The sequence below is a fragment of the Miniopterus schreibersii genome (genome assembly GCF_964146895.1).
Source record: "Miniopterus schreibersii genome assembly, chromosome: 11".
Taxonomy (NCBI): Eukaryota; Metazoa; Chordata; class Mammalia; order Chiroptera; family Miniopteridae; genus Miniopterus; species Miniopterus schreibersii.
The window spans coordinates 10677365-10692786 of NC_138111.1; the positions used below are offsets into that span (position 1 = coordinate 10677365).

Here is a 15422-nt window from a genome sequence, read left to right on the forward strand (position 1 = left end):
GGAGGACTCTTGGAAGCGTGAGAAGGTTCAGGAGAGTTGGGAGAAATCTGGGAAAGGCTTGGAGCCCCTGAGAAGAAAGGAGGGAGGCAACAGGAGAGGAATGCAGAACAGGATAAAGGTCAGGCTGGGTCCAGACACAACAGGGGACGCCACACCCCTCCTCCCCAGGGACTTCACGGGGAAGCTTCCCTACATGGGAGGGGGATTTCTGAAAGCGACCTCTTTTCTTTTCTTTATCAGAAACCTCTTAATGAATCCTAGAACATCATTTCCAGTGTGATTACAGGGCTTTTTTAAGTGCCGGTGCCCATGTTGTCAAATCACCATTTCCACCTGCATTAATTGCTTTGATGGGTTCTGGAAACAGCCTCCTCCTCTCTCTTGTCATCAGAGCCCCTGGGGAGCCCATCAGGGAAGGACGCTGGAAACAAGGTTGGGGATGCGTGGGGAGGACAGTGCTGTCACACACTGGCCTCTAGGCCATGCATCTGTCTTGCCTCCCCACATTTTTAAGGACGGTAAGGACACACAATTCCATCCCACCGCTGGACTTGATTACTGCTGTGAAACGAAAACGCAGATACTAAAATCCAGATAGGAAACCTTTTTAAAGAAACTCTGTCTACATGGGAATATCAACTACATTAGGTAAATGACTCTGCAATTCAAACGGCTGTGACGGATCACGGTCCCAGTATTTTCTTCCAATGGCACTTATTTTTTTCAACTAAGCAGACACAACAGAAGACTTTCAAAGCCAAGCGAAGGCAGTTGGTAACACTTTCATTACAGTGCTTGCAGCGGGACCAACGTGGCCACAGTTTTTTAAACTTTGGATGTGCAGCAGCAACAAGGACTATTTGCGAGGACCACAAGGCAGGTTCGAGGATGGAGAGTCACACCGAGAGAAAAGGAGCTGCTCAAGGTCAGGGCCAAGTACACTTGCAGATGAACCTAGGTCCATCTCCAAAAGCATCTCTAACCTCTTGGGTACAGACCTCCCTTCCCTTGATTTCCCAATAGGTCAGCTGACCCTGCACATCTGGACTCGTGTTCCAAAACAGCCAAGGGTCCAGTCTATGTGGATACATGGGGGAGGGGGAGCGATCCTAAAGGAAGGCAGTGCTTCCCAGACCTCAGTGTGGTTAAGACTTGCCAGGGGTCCTGTTAATTTTCAGTTAAGCTGCATTTGTGAATCACCCCCTCCAAGGCCCCAACACCTAGGCCTTTGATGTCACTTCACTATGCTCCTCCCCTGTAGCCTGCGGCTTTGGAATCCGGTAGGGAGGACATCTGGGGACTAGTTTATGGAGGCTGATACACCGCTTTGCATTCAAAGTGGGGAGGGTGCTGATATTCCAAAAACTCAGGTAGAGAGGAAACATAACTACGGAACTGGCTGCCAGCCGACGCAAAGCCACAGCCAATTCAGCAGACGGAGCACAAATTCTCTAAGGGGGAAGGAGGCAAGGGGGCTGGGGCTGGGAACGAAGGAGAAATAAACCCTGTGTGTGCGTAGAGAGAAAGCAGCCTTCAACACAGAGTGCTTAGCAGGGACTTGGCCTTCACCTGAAACGCTGCGGTCTCTTGAAACCTGAACAGTGTTGCTGTTGATGCATTTAAAAACAAAAAGCCAGAAGATTTACCTCGCCCCAAATTGGCTCACTGATTGCTACAGAATGCATAAATGATGCTATTTTGGAACCACAGGCACAGTTGGGCTTTGTAAATAACCTGGAAATATGGCTGTAAAATTAACAGCAAAGTGACACATGAAATAACCAAAGGGGTCTTGTAGGGTGGAGCTGAGCCACAGAGGATGAAAAAAGCTGTAGCCCACCAGGCCCAGACAACAGGTCACATTTTTTCCCAACAATTCTTTTTAGTTATTGGTTGATTTTAGAGAGAGAGGAAGGGAGAAAGAAATATCTATTTGTTGTTCCACTTATTTATGCATTCATTGGTTGATTCTTGTAAGTGCCCTGGCCAGGGATTGAACCTGCAACCTTGGTGTATCTGGTCGATGCTCTATAGACCACATTTTTTTAAAGGCCTTTCACTAAAACACAGCTGGCCCTTGAACAACATGAGGTTAGGGACAGTGGTACCTGCGCAGTCAAAAATCCAAGTGTACCTTAAGTTGGCCTCTGCATACTCGGATTCCCAGCCACCAGCTAACCCTGGAACAATGTGTGTTTGAACTGTGTGGGTCAACTGAAGAAATACATGTATAAGTGGACCTGGGAGGTTCAAACCACGTTGTTCAAGAGTCAACTGTAGTAGCAGAGGGTTTCCTAGTTACCAAATTGTTTACACCTATTACCATCATTTGATCACCACAGCCATCCCAGGAAAGAGGCAGGTGGGAGGCGGCTATGCCCATTTCACAGTTCCAAAGACTGAGTTCAGAGATGTCCTGTGATGAGCCCACAGCCACACAGCCAGCTTCATGGTAAAGCATGTACTCGATCCTATGTCTTTCCTCAATTTTCCTATCCGGCACCCACTATGTTGCAACACATGGACTTTCTTCAGAAATCACACTCAGGAACCAAGGCATCCTGAACTCACCAGCACTGCACTGGAGCAAGATCATTCCATTCATTCAGCAAGTATTTATTTAGTTATTAGAGTACCTACCATGTGCTAGGCACTATGGAAGTACAGGGGTGTGTCAGTGAGCAATGCAGAACAGATCTCTGTTCTCAGAGCTTACTCGTAGCGGGGGAGGCAGATGACAAACATAGTGAACCTTCCTAGGAAACTGAAGGAGGGCAAGGGGATGGGGGAATGGAGGGGTGGGGTGGGGTGGGAGTGAAGGGTGCTGCTTTGAAGAGGGAGGCAGGGCTGTGGAGGTATGCAGACATCACAGCACTTAAAACACTGGATGACCTGTGGCCATTAGTGGGTCCAAGTACCTCTCCTCCCTGCCCCCCATCCCCTACATGGCTTCCCAAGGGCAAGGGCCTGTACCGTGGGAAGTGCTGCTCAGACAAATGGTTCTGCATGACCACGAGCTGGCTAACACATGCCACTTTCCCTTGATGTGTGAGCATCCGACTCCCCACTTAGTAAACCGAAGCCTTTGGATAGTTCTTAAAAGGCCCCGAAATGTCAGGCACAAATAGTGATGCCTGCCTGCCTGCCTGCCTTCCAGCAGGGGGTTGTCATTGTCTTCCTGGAGGCTGGCTACAAAACCTTAGGGCTGGGTTCCCACAGGGAGGTAAGGCAGAAGGGCCACCTAGTTCCTAATCCCAATTGTGCACCTGGGCTAGTCAATGTTACCTCCTTGAGCATGACCCTCCTCACCTTCCTGCCTCCCCACCCAGGGAAAAAGCACCAGGCACATAGTAGGCACTCACTAACATCAGCCTCCTCTCTTCCCAGTAGAGTTCCAGTAAAGCAAAGTTCAAACACGAGTTCATTTGCTCCCGGTGCTGCCTCCTGCAGCTGGCACTGGGGGTGCGCGGGAAACAAGTGGACAGTCTGACCTCTGCTCCTTGCACCCTTTCCACCTGCCGTGCTCTCAAAGTAAAATGGGAACGTCTGCAGCACAGGAATCTAAACGCAGCCCCAGCCCTGGAGCACAATTAGAAGCCCATGGGGGCTCCGTGTTAATATCAGCTTCTTGCTTGGGGGTGGGGGGGGTTACAAAAAGGATCGGTTTTGCAAGATTTGTATTTCAGCCTCCAGCTACCTCCAGCCATGAACTGCCGTCCCTTCTCCTCAGTGTCTGATCCTGGCCCGGCACCAGTCTGGGGTCCCTGAGCAGTGGACTCCCAGGTCATCAAAGAACCTTGCTGGAAAGCCAGCTGGAGTGTAACCCCCATGGACGCAGGTCAGAGGGGGGATTATGACTCAGAGGAGGTGCACGTGTGCTGTGAGCATCAGCAAACAGGCACGAGAGGGGCTGTGTGCACTCGACGGGCACGTATGGACTGTGATGGGTGTGGCTGAAGGCAGGCGGAGGTGGGAAGCAATAACACTCGAAATCCAACTGGTAGGGGGTTAAAGGATCATGCTTATTTTTGCAGCTCCATCCAAATGATGACCCCATGGCAGGTAATAAATAACACTGCGTTTGTGGGAAGAAGGGGGAGGGGGTGACAGAAAAACCAGAAGCTAGCGCTGGAATCATTATTTTTTTCATGCCCATCTTTAAGTCAGGAGGCAGGAATATTCTACTATAAAAATATCAATTCTTAAACAATAAAGGCATTCTCTTCCACCCTACAGAATGCTTCTCTGACCTGAACAGGAAATAACCAACTAAAAGCATTTTTGTCCTACACAGGCACCAGCCTTTTCTAAAACCTTGAGGATCAGCCTGAGCCAAACAGATAAGGCAAATTTAAGGAAATGGACCCTCTCAATGTACTGTGTCACACTCTGGATCCAGCACCCAACATCTTCAAGAAAGGGTTTATTAATAGTAAGCTTTCAACCTGTCACTGCTGGCAGGACCCACAGGACCCAAGACAGAGTGCAGAGCCAGAGGAAAAGTCCATGCATGCCCATGAGCCTATTACCCATGGTTTCCAGAGCGGAATGCAGGAATGGCACCAGGGGGAGGAGCTGCATTTCAGATACAAAGTTGGAAGCGGTTAATAATGTGTAATGGCTTCCGCTAACCATGTACAATGGGAAGATGACAAATGTGTCATTTAGAGCATGCTGGACCAGATACAAAGACATATTAATATGGAGAGATTCTTCCCGGGTTATTATGCAAAAGAAGGGAGGGTAATGATAACTCTTAATTAAGTGAAAGGGCCAGCCACTGTTTCAAATTCTAATATGCTCCTTGGATGTACCCAGGGGGATGCAGAGACTGTAATGAAGCTGTTTAATTTTTATCAAGATGAAACACACACAAACATACGCATATCCCAGCAGCACCTGGATACCCTCTCCCTGTGCTGCTTACCTGCTACCTGCAGAATGAGGGACTCAGAAAGCAAGTGGGTAAGTGAATTTGACTTTGAGTGCTCCCAGGGAGGTACATGCATAATCTTATTATCATTTTCTCATTTACTTTGGAATGGCATCAGGGTTGGTGTTCTTGGGTCGAGGGACCGAAGTCAAGTTCTCATCAGTACAGTGTGTAACCCATCAATTTCCTGACTTAGTAGGAAGCGACACAGAGTGCCAAGATCCTCCTCTCCCAGGCCTTAGCCAACTTTCTTTACTCTGCCTTAAACGAAAGCAATTCCAAAAGAACATGAAAACATCGCATTAGACATTCTAAATGCCTTCTGTGTCACACTTATGGAGCAAATCACCAACTGTCCCAGCTGGAAGGGGCCTTGGGCAGCCTCTGGCCCACCCTCCCTAGGACACAGAGAGGGTCAGTGACCGGCCCAAGGTCACGCAGCGTGTGCGGCAGAGTCCAATGCAGCATCCCTGATCCGTGGACTCCTTGGCCAATTTATCAAGCATTTTTGGCTGAAAGCCTCTGAAAGATCTCCTTTTTTATTATTATTAGCTTGGCTCCTGTTCATTTGAGATAGATTTTTCAAAAATCAAACGTTTCAACATAATTACAAATAGTAACTGGCTTGCCTTATCTGCACCTGTCACTGCTGATTTAGCAAATGGGCTTCAAGAGAGAGATGGGAGCCCCATTGGACACAGGATAAAATCCTACTGAACTGCTCTGGGTAACAATAGATGCTCAACTTGTCAGAGAGAGCAGTGGAAAACACTGTGTATTTCAGTCCTCTGTTCACCAGGAGGAGCTGACCCTCTCTGACTCATAAACTCTTAAAAGTTATTTTTCTTTTTATTATACATACACAATTAATCTCTCCTTTGGGAAGCTCAGAGGATCTTTTCTCCCCTCTTTCTACCAGCAGGAGAAAAACAAAGATTTTAAGATGGAAAACACAACTCCTTAATAGCTAAAACATGGAAATAACCTAAGTATCTATTGACAGATGAGTGGAGAAAGTAACTGTGATAAATATGTATATAACAATGGAATATTAGTCAGCCATAAAAAAAGAAGGAAATTCCATCATTTGTGACAACATGGATGAACCTGGACAACACTGTGCTAAGTTAAATAAGCCAGATACAGAAAAACAAATACTGCATGATCTCACTTATATGTGGAATCTAAAAATGTCAAACTCATGGAAGCAGAGAATAGAATAGTGGTTGCCAGGGGCCAGGGGGTGGGGGAAATGGGGAGATGTTGGCCAAAGGGTACAAACTTTCAGTTATAAGATGAATAAGTTCTAATGCACAGTTAACTAATGACAATAGCTAACAATTCTATAGTGTATACTTGGAAATTTGCTAAGAGAGTACATCTTAAGTGTTCTTAGCACAAAAATAAAATAACTATGCAAGGTGATGGATATGTAAGTTAGCTTGATTATGGTAATCACTTTACGATGTATAGGTATATCAAATCCTCACATTGTACACCTTAAATATATACAATTTTTATTTTTCTGGTATACCCAATAAAGCTGGGGAAAGAAGCAAAATAAACAAACACGCAGTCAGCCCTCCATATCCACAGATATGGAGCCCAAAGATAAGAAAACAAACTCAGAGAGACCAAAGGGATAGTTACCAGAAGGGTAGGGGTGGGAAGTGGATGAAATAGGTGAGGGGGAATATAGTCAATAATATTGTAATACGTTTGCTAGATGATTACTAGAATTAGGGAGGTGATCACATTGTATACCAACTTTCTGTGGGTATACAGGGGAAAGTCATATAAGATTGTATACCAACTATACTTAAATTAAAAAAAAATTTTTTTAAAGATTGACTAACAGACTTGAGCATCCTCAGATTTTGGTATATGTTGGAGGTCCTAGTACCAATCCCCCGTGGATATAGAAGACAACCAAAAAAAAGAAAATTGAAGAAGAAAACCCATCTTCTACTAAATGCACTATGGTGTCCTGGAGCATAAAAAAGATTTAAGCAGAAAATCCTGTGACATTTGAATGAAGTCTGAAGTCCAGTGAACAGGAAGGTGCCTTCACCATAAACCCTGACCTGGTGGCCTCCTGCCCTGCAGCTTACAGAGAGGGGCTGGAGTGCAAGTCCTGGTTAGGGGCAGTCTGTACCTCGTAGAGAGAAGCCAGGCTTTCCGTGAAGGGACTGAATGCCCTTAATTCTGTGGAAATGTGTCAAGAGCTCCAGGTGTTCTTCTAAACTGTCCCTGGAACTGCCCGCCCATCCTGCAACCCCGAGGCGGAGGCGCTCACAGAGGCCACAGAGACAGGTTCCGCCTCCTCCGTTTTAAATTCCACCCACGGAAAGTCTGTTCCCCTTTCTCCCTGGAGTTAAGGTGACACAAAGCAGCAGTCATTTTGCCTGTTGCTTCTGGAGGGTCCACCTGGGTACATTCCAGGCAGGTTATATGTCTGCGCGGGCAGGAAGGGGGGCACCCCTGAGACAGGAGCTCATTCTGCCTTAGCAGGTGCCTCCCAGGAAAAATGACAGGAACCAAGGGGCTGCGCGGCTCCCGCAGGCTCCCACCCAAGGACAGTTCTGCTCCTATCAACGTCTCCCTCTGGCAAGAATTAGTTCTGGGGTTTCAAAAACTATGCCACAGAGAGTTTAGGTTTTACTCTGGAAGCAACTAGAGTAAACAAAGGAGGCGAGGCCTGCTGCTGCTGTGAGGCAGAGTAGCAGCACCTTGGCGTACAGTCTGGGAGGTTCAGACAGAAGGTGCAGGGTGTAATCCACGAAATGCAGGAGGGCCGAACTGAAACTCAGCCAAGCAGCTCCAGCCTTATAGGCATGGCTGAGCCTGGGTGTCAATGAAAGGGGCAGTCTGTGTTTTTAATGTCCAGGTTACCTGAGGCCTTCCCAAAGTCTATCACCTTGTGATGATTAAGTTACTCAGGTCTTTTTTTTAATTCCCACTAAAATTGAATCCATATTTATAAATGACCATTTGGATCAAGTCTCTTTCCAGCATAAATTTATCATCTGGGAACTCCAGACCTTTTAAGGCCAAAGGCTAATGGATTATTTCTTTATAAATATATGGAATGTCAGCTTAAGGGAAAAGATTAATGTGGGGGGAGGAGACCGAGGGGAGGACGGATGCATGGAAATCCACAAGGAGCTTTGTCTACAGCACCCACACCCCCAATATAAACCGATCAGCCTTTTGCCAGAAGCAGCAAGTAAGTTTCCAAAATCCTCAGGGGCCTCCCCAAGGGGCAGATGGGTTGGGAAGCAAATAAGGGAAGGTCAAGGTCAGAGATGAGATGGTCATGTCCCAGGTGAATGAAAACTCGGTCACTGAACAGCACACAGGAAGCAGCCCTGGCCCTCCGCTGCCTAAGTGTTTCCCAGCAGCCAGCAGGCCCTTGGCTAGAGTTCAAAACACCTGCGCTGAGGAAGACCAGAGGCAGGGGCAAGGGACAGCGTGGTGAGAAGGTGGGTCACAGGCCAGCCCAAACTCCTAGGAAACATTGTCCCTGCAAAAGCAGAGTGTGTCACCGTTCCTTTTCCCCAAAACTCTTCACTTCTTGCACACACAGGTGTGTGTGCATGGGGGGGGGGGGGGAGTGACTGCAGGGCATCCTTGAATCCACACATACACCAACACTATCTCATACTCCAACTGGTTTTCAAAAGCCCTGGGAATGAGATTAGCAAACACTCGCATTCCTTTAAACAGCATGATTAACCCTAGGAGCTTGTCATAAGGTTGTATTTCCCAGTTAACAAACACAAAAGGTACAACTACAGTTCTCTTAAGGGAGTGGGGGATATGTCTTTGATATTCAGGCAGGGGCTTCATTTTCAACAAGGTTAGAGACTCTTATCTGGTCCTGGTGCCCCATTTTCAAGTGGACAACTAGAGGTTCTGATGGACAAATGACTTGTCCTGGAATACACATGCTGGTCCACAAACAGCAGGCTCAGGCCAGAGCTCTGCAGATCACCAGGACAGCCTCCTCGGGGCCACTTGGAGCTAAGGAAACTTTCTTTCAGGGCGGGGCAAAAGCCTACAGAATGAGAAGACACCCACTGATGACCCCTCATATCCAGTGGAGACCTTATCTCTTTTAATGCAGGTGCTTCTGTAGAAAAAGTGACAGGAAAAGAACCCACAACCCATTCCACACTTTGTGATCAGACATTTACCCAAGTATTTGATAAGGTCTGTAGTGTCCCATTGTCATCCCCCCAACCCCGCCCCCAACACACACAAGCCTTCATGCCCAAGAAAGGCAGGGTCCAGATCTGCTTTGCCCGTCACTATATCCCAGTGCCTGGCATCTACTTGCTCAATAAACTAGATGTTCCCCTTTTAAAGAAACATGTTTAAGAAAAACGGAGCCCAGAAAAGTCAAGTGATTTGCCTAAGGACACACAGCATGGAGCTACTGTCACCACGAGCAGCGGCGCCAGTCTGCCCTGAACTCATTTCCAAACCAGAACCCTACCTTGACGGCCTCAGCGTGGGTCACCCGGGACAGGGATTTGTCGTTGACACGCAGAATCTGGTCCCCGACTCTCAGCCCTTCCTTCTCAGCCAGAGAGCCTGGCTCCACCAGCGACACATAGATGCCCACGCCATGCTCCGAGCCCCCGCGGATGCTGAAGCCCAAGCCCTCGTGGGGCTTGGCGCGCCGCAGGCTCACCAGGCGCACCTCCCCCGGCCCCGCGCCGTCGGGGCCGCCCCAGGCGGGGAGCCTGTAGGGGGCGGTGGCGGGCAGGTAGAGGCCCTCGGCGGTGTACTGGTCGAAGAGCAGCTGGTCCGAGCGCGGGATGACCAGACGCAGCATGGGCAGCAGGCGCCGCTTGACCGGGCTGTCCAGCAGCACGCGCAGGGTGCTCACCAGGTCGAAGACATTGCGGCGCGCGTGGTACGCGTTCAGGCAGTGCGTGAACTGCTCCCGCTCCGCCTCGCTCAGCAGCGCGGTCAGCGCCTGGTGCAGCTGCCGCACGTTCGCAGACAGCAGTCGCAGCCCCGAGGTCCCTCCGCCGCCCGCCCGGGCCGCCGAGCCCAGCGAGACGGTGGAGGACGAGCTCACCGACAGGCCGTCCAGCTGCGCGTTCATCTCCCCGCCAAGGCCGGGCAGGCTCGGGGCGCGCGGTGGGACAGCTGCTGCGCTCGCCGGCACGGGTGCGACAGCTGGATCCCGGGAGCGCGGAGGTCGCAGCTGGAGTCTGGGTTTGGGGGCGGGGCGGAGGGCACGAAGACGGCGCGTGGAGTCCGGGTTTGGGGGTGCAGAAACAGTGTCTGAATCCTGGGGGGATCGAGGAGACCGCTGCCAGAGTCCCAGGCGCGCGTAGACGGAGCGGTTCGAAAAACTGGAGTCCGCGGGGCGCAGAGACGGCGGCGGGAGTCCGGAGGACACGGAGACCGCGACCGGAATCCCGGCGAGGCGGAGACGGCGACGAGATCCTGGGTGACAAGGTGTTGGCGGCTGGAGCCGGGAGGTCGCGGAGACTGCGGCTGGAGTCCGGGGCGGGGCGGGGGTGGGGGAGCAAAGAGCAATTACATTCTGCAGGACACCGAGACGACGTGTGGCTGGAGTGGGGGGCGCAGCAAAGCGGACCGCCCCGTCACACCACGCCCGGGGCTCCCCCAGCCAGGCCGCCCGTTCTTCTCGGGCTGGGGGACCCCAAAATCATAAGTTGGGATGGAGGTGCTCTAGTCCCAGAGCCCCCCCGAATCGCAGCCGGTGGAGCCGCGCGGGCGTCCGGCAGGGGGTGCGGGGCATGTCCGGGGCAGCCCCGGGATGCAGCAGCCCGGGGACCCCCGCACCCCTGCACCGCCCGGGCACAGACGGAGCCGCGTGGCCGCGACCCCGGACTTTGCGAACTGTCGAGCGCCCAGGGCCGATCTTCCAGCGAGTTCCGACGCCGCCGCCGTCGCCAGCCCGGCCTTGGCCCCGCCCCCTGCCCCTCCCCCTCCCCACCTCCCTCTCCCCGCGGGCTTTTCAGGAAATGACGTCCCGCCTTGCGCCGGGCGGTTGCCTGGAGACGGGGTGAAACAGTCCAGCTCCTGCGAGGAGAGGGGTGAAAGTGGGGGTAGGGGTGGGAGGAGCTCCGGGGGGCACTCTGAGCCCCCTCCACTTTTCCAGCTGGGAGTGAGGAGTGAACCTCAAAACTGCTCCTCCGCGATCGAGGCATGTGCACCAGGATCGCTTTGGAGCAATTAGCCAGCTAGTTCACAATTGCGGCGGAAAATAGCCAACTTTTCTCTCTAAAATACCAAATGCATCAGGCTCAGTTTTCTACCCTAAAACGTTGGGCTCCCCTCTTGCACACACTGACATACAAGTTCAGTTGTTTATATGGACGACTGTTGGACACCTACTGGATTCAAAAGATATATACAAGCATATATTTGTGCCTGCGGGAGCCAACTCCTCTGCAGGAATGGATCAGACTGGACCCCTGCCCAGTCTCCAGTAGGCAAGATAGCAGGTTTTGGAAATATAAAGGGCGCACAACACCTCCCCCCCCCCCACACACACACACACAATGTCAATGTTCAGGTTGTGATCTTGTCAACATTGGGGTAAACGGGGTGAAGGGTAATGGAATGTCTATGTATTATTTCTTACAACTGCATGTAAATATACAATTATCTCAAAACAATTTTAAATATATATGAAATGAGTTGGGGAAAAATATTCTATGCCTTCCCATCCCATAACAAAATAGAAAGATACTTTAAGGTGTGGCATATAGTTTCTCACCTCCCATCCCACTCCCCTAAACACAATCTAAGTGAAAGCCTGTGCTTTTACCCAAAGGTAACTTTCTAAGGAGCCAGGAGTGCCTCCCCGCCCGCCCCCCACATACCTCACACACCTCTCCAACCCCAACTCCCTCTCCTAAGCTATTTTCCTATGGAAAGCTGTATTTTCCCTAAAAACATTCTGGAATTGCCATTGCAGAACCATCTGACTTCTGTGTGGGGAAGGAGAGATGGAGTGCCACTGGAAAAAGTAGGTTTGAGGTTGGCCCAGAAGGATGCAGCATCGTCCTTTCATTCATTCATTCACTCATTTCATCACTCTTCATTCAACATTTTACAGGCACCAAGATTCTGTGCTGGATCGTGTGCTGGGCGTTGGAGACCCCAATTAAGAAGGTATAATTTCTGACCTCAAGGAGGTTACAGTCTAGCAGGGGAGAAAGACCACACAAATAAATAAAGTTAAAAACCACTATGATAAGTGTTGTAATGCCTGAGAGAGCCCAGGTTTAGGGGAAGAGAAAGTGGTAAGGACTTTAGGAATCAAAGAAGTGACATCTGGCCCGGCTGGGTGTGGCTCAGCGGTTGAGCGTCTACCTAGGATCCAGGCAATCAAGGTTCGATTCCTGGTCAGGGCACATGCCCAGTTGCGGGCCTGATCAGTGACTCTCTCATCATTGATGTTTCTATCTCTCTCTCTCTCCCTCTTCTTTCCTCTCTCTGAAATCAATAAAGATATATTTAAAAAAAGAAAAAAAAAAAAAAAGAAGTGACATCTGAATGGAGGCCTCCAAGGGGAAAGGGCTTTCTTTTTTACACAACGGGAAACCACGGAAGGATTTTCAACACTGTTAGCTTAGTGCTTTCCCAAAACTGAGGGTAGGAATTGAAGGTATATTATTGCCCCCAAATCCTCAGTTCTCTTCCTCACTTCCCTAAAACAGACCCAGGTTAAATTAAAGCCCAGTGAGCATATTTGACAAGATGTCTTAAATAGCCAATTAGGCTACCTTTAGACATCTGTCTTTCAGCTCTAAGCTTAGCAGTTAATAATGTGTATCTTTCTTCCTCCTTCTTAACTGCTGTTGAAGCCTTCAGTGCAACCTGCAAAAGATATTTAAGAAAAAATCAATCTCCCCACCTCCAAAATATATTAACGGCACACCTCAAAATGCCATCCAGTGGGGCTTAATTGCATGCAGTTCAGGATTACTGCAAATGTATTTCATGCTTAGCTTTCACTTAGTTTGTGTTCTAATTATAATTACTGTGATTGGCTTGATAAATGCATCCAGGAGCTGAGATCCCCATTCCCAATATTTTATTCTGTGCAAAAGATGTTTTCGAGAAGGTATTTTGCTTTAGGCAGCAGAAACTCCCTTGCACAGGGGTCTTAGTAGAAAAAGAAACACTTTCCTGTGCAGACATCAGAGACCATCTGGAGTGCCCTGCTATTGTTTCATTTCATAGAGCCAATTTGGGAGGGTGGACAAGTACAAGAACATGGAAAAAAGACTCGGGGTTTCTTCCATCCATCTTGTATAACCACCTTCGGATCAGTTTGCAGTGTGTCCCCTCGATGAGAGGTAGCGTGTAACCGTGCTCAAACCTCAAGAATCCTATTTCATGTCTGAAGATGTGCTTGTGGTTCAGAAATAAGCTCTTGGAAATCCAAGATGCCTGGGCTCCTGAGGGCTGCGCTGTCTCGGTCGTGGGGCCCTGCTGCAAGAGCAGACCTGGCCTTGGTTGCATACTGCCCTCTCCAGGAGGAAAATACTATTCTCCCGTGCATGCTGCAGGCTTCCCTTGCTGTCTTCGCCAAAGCCACTTCTATTAGTTCATAACTGTTCCCCAGCTCTGGCAAATCAATGCCCTTCTCCTATGAATATCCCTGGAAAAGTTCAAACACCCTGCAACAGTTGAAAAGACAGAGTGCTCTGTGGTGAGCTGGATTTTTGCTCGTTTGTTTATTATGTGTTTGTTTTCATCAAGAAACAACATATCGAGGTGCACTCCGGATAGCAGGCAAAAAAGCACTATTCCACTCTCAGAACATCGCTTATCTAGTCGAATGACACACAGCAGTGGCTTCCCTTCTCATCTGTAAAATGGACTTCCTCCACCTCCCACCTCCCCCGAGGCAGCTGCAAGGGCCAGGTCCTTTGCAGTAAATGAAAGCGCTCTGCGACTCAGAGGGTGTTGTACAGTTGTTCATTCTTTCCTTTGGTATGGCAACCTTAAAAAGGCTTTTTCTATCCCATAGCCATTTGGAGCTTCCCCCCTTCCCTCTTATGTACTGTGACTATCCTTAGAAGGCAATAGAGATTAATTTAATTTGAGATGTATCTCCCCTGGGACATATAAAAAAGTATAGTTAATGTTTACTGAGTGCCAGACACTGTTTTAAACACTTGCATTTTAACTCACTGCATCCTTCCAACTACTTTGTAAAGAGAGATACCACCACCACTTCCACCACCATCACCATCATAATCATCCTGGAAAAACAGCCAGGAGACTGAGACATGGGGACTTAACGACCCCCAAGGTTACAGGATAGTTAATCAAAGAGCTGGGATTTTTTAACCCCGGCAGTCTGGCTCCAGAGTTCTTACTCAGCCACGATGCTGTGCAGCCTCCCAAATGCTTAGTTCAAATGCTGAAAGGTCCCAGAGGGAATGGTATAAAGACCACATTTTCTTGAAAGTTGGGCTGGGAATGCCTGAGGTTAAAAATCATTAGCCTCCCACTAATGACTCCTGCTTGGTAAACTGACAGTTTGTGGTGGGGAGAAATGAGCAGGGATTTAACAAGGGAGGCGGCTCAAAGTTATCTGATGTAGGGTGTCGTGGGGAAGCATTTCCAGCTCTGATCCTTAGAGAAAGCAGATTAGCAACTGGAGTTATCATTTCTGCTCCGGGACCACAGCTTGTCTCTTCCCTGCAATGCCGGTGGGGATGGTATCAGCAGAGAAAATGGAAATGTTCACCTCTGCGACTGGTAGATGATGCAGAAAACATTGATGAAAGTGCAGAGAGATAAGAGAGAGGCGAGGGAAAGAGAAAGCACAAAAACATCGGAAGAGGGGATACAGGTGTCTATCTTGGCCTCGGTGGAATCTCGAGTTTGTCTCTGGTCACGGAGAATCACATCATGTTTGTGCCAGAAGGGCATTGGAGCAGAGCTGATCTCCTGGTTCAAATTCCATCTCTGATATTCGCTACCTGTGTGGCCTTGGGCAAGTCATGGAGGGCTTTTGCGCCAGAGTGCCCTTACCTATAAAATGGGGACAGCGACACTGTCATCAGCATTATTAGGAGTATTGATTGAGCTCGTGTATGCAAGGTGCTTATCAGTTGGCCTGGCATGAGCCAGGCTCTCCCACAATGCTTAGCATCGATGCTGGTCAAAGCTCTTCCCACCTGGGAGGCCCCCAAGAGCAGGGCCAGAGCTCCTTTATCTCTGTGTCCAGTCCTCTGCCCCAGGACGGCCGCATAGTGTGTGCTCAGTAATTATTTGTTGAACAAATCTTCAGTTTCCTCTCTCTCCCATTGTGTTACAGACAGGACAACCCAGGGCCAGAGAAGGTCACTGTCTTGTCCACAGTCCCACTGGGAACCAGTGAGACCTGTCCCAGGCTGTCTCATTAGTAGCATCAAGGAAAATGTATAGAGCTAAGCACTTTATAGTCATTGATTCTTTTAATCCTCACAACCATCCC

The 15422-nt window shown here is 49.3% G+C and overlaps 1 protein-coding gene across 3 annotated transcripts in view; it reads right to left on the minus strand.

Annotated features, from left to right (window-relative positions):
* WHRN (whirlin) overlaps window positions 1–10875 on the minus strand; it is a 63562-nt gene extending 52687 nt beyond the window's left edge. For 2 of the 3 annotated variants that reach the window (XM_081151368.1, XM_081151367.1), the window contains exon 1: window positions 9432–10875. In XM_081151368.1, the coding sequence (XP_081007494.1) occupies window positions 9432–10049 (618 nt within the window). In that variant the 5' untranslated portion in view covers window positions 10050–10875. The remainder of the gene's footprint in view (window positions 1–9431) is intronic. The other variant, XM_081151369.1, reaches the window with a different exon arrangement.
* Between the last annotated feature and the right edge of the window lie 4547 nt (window positions 10876–15422).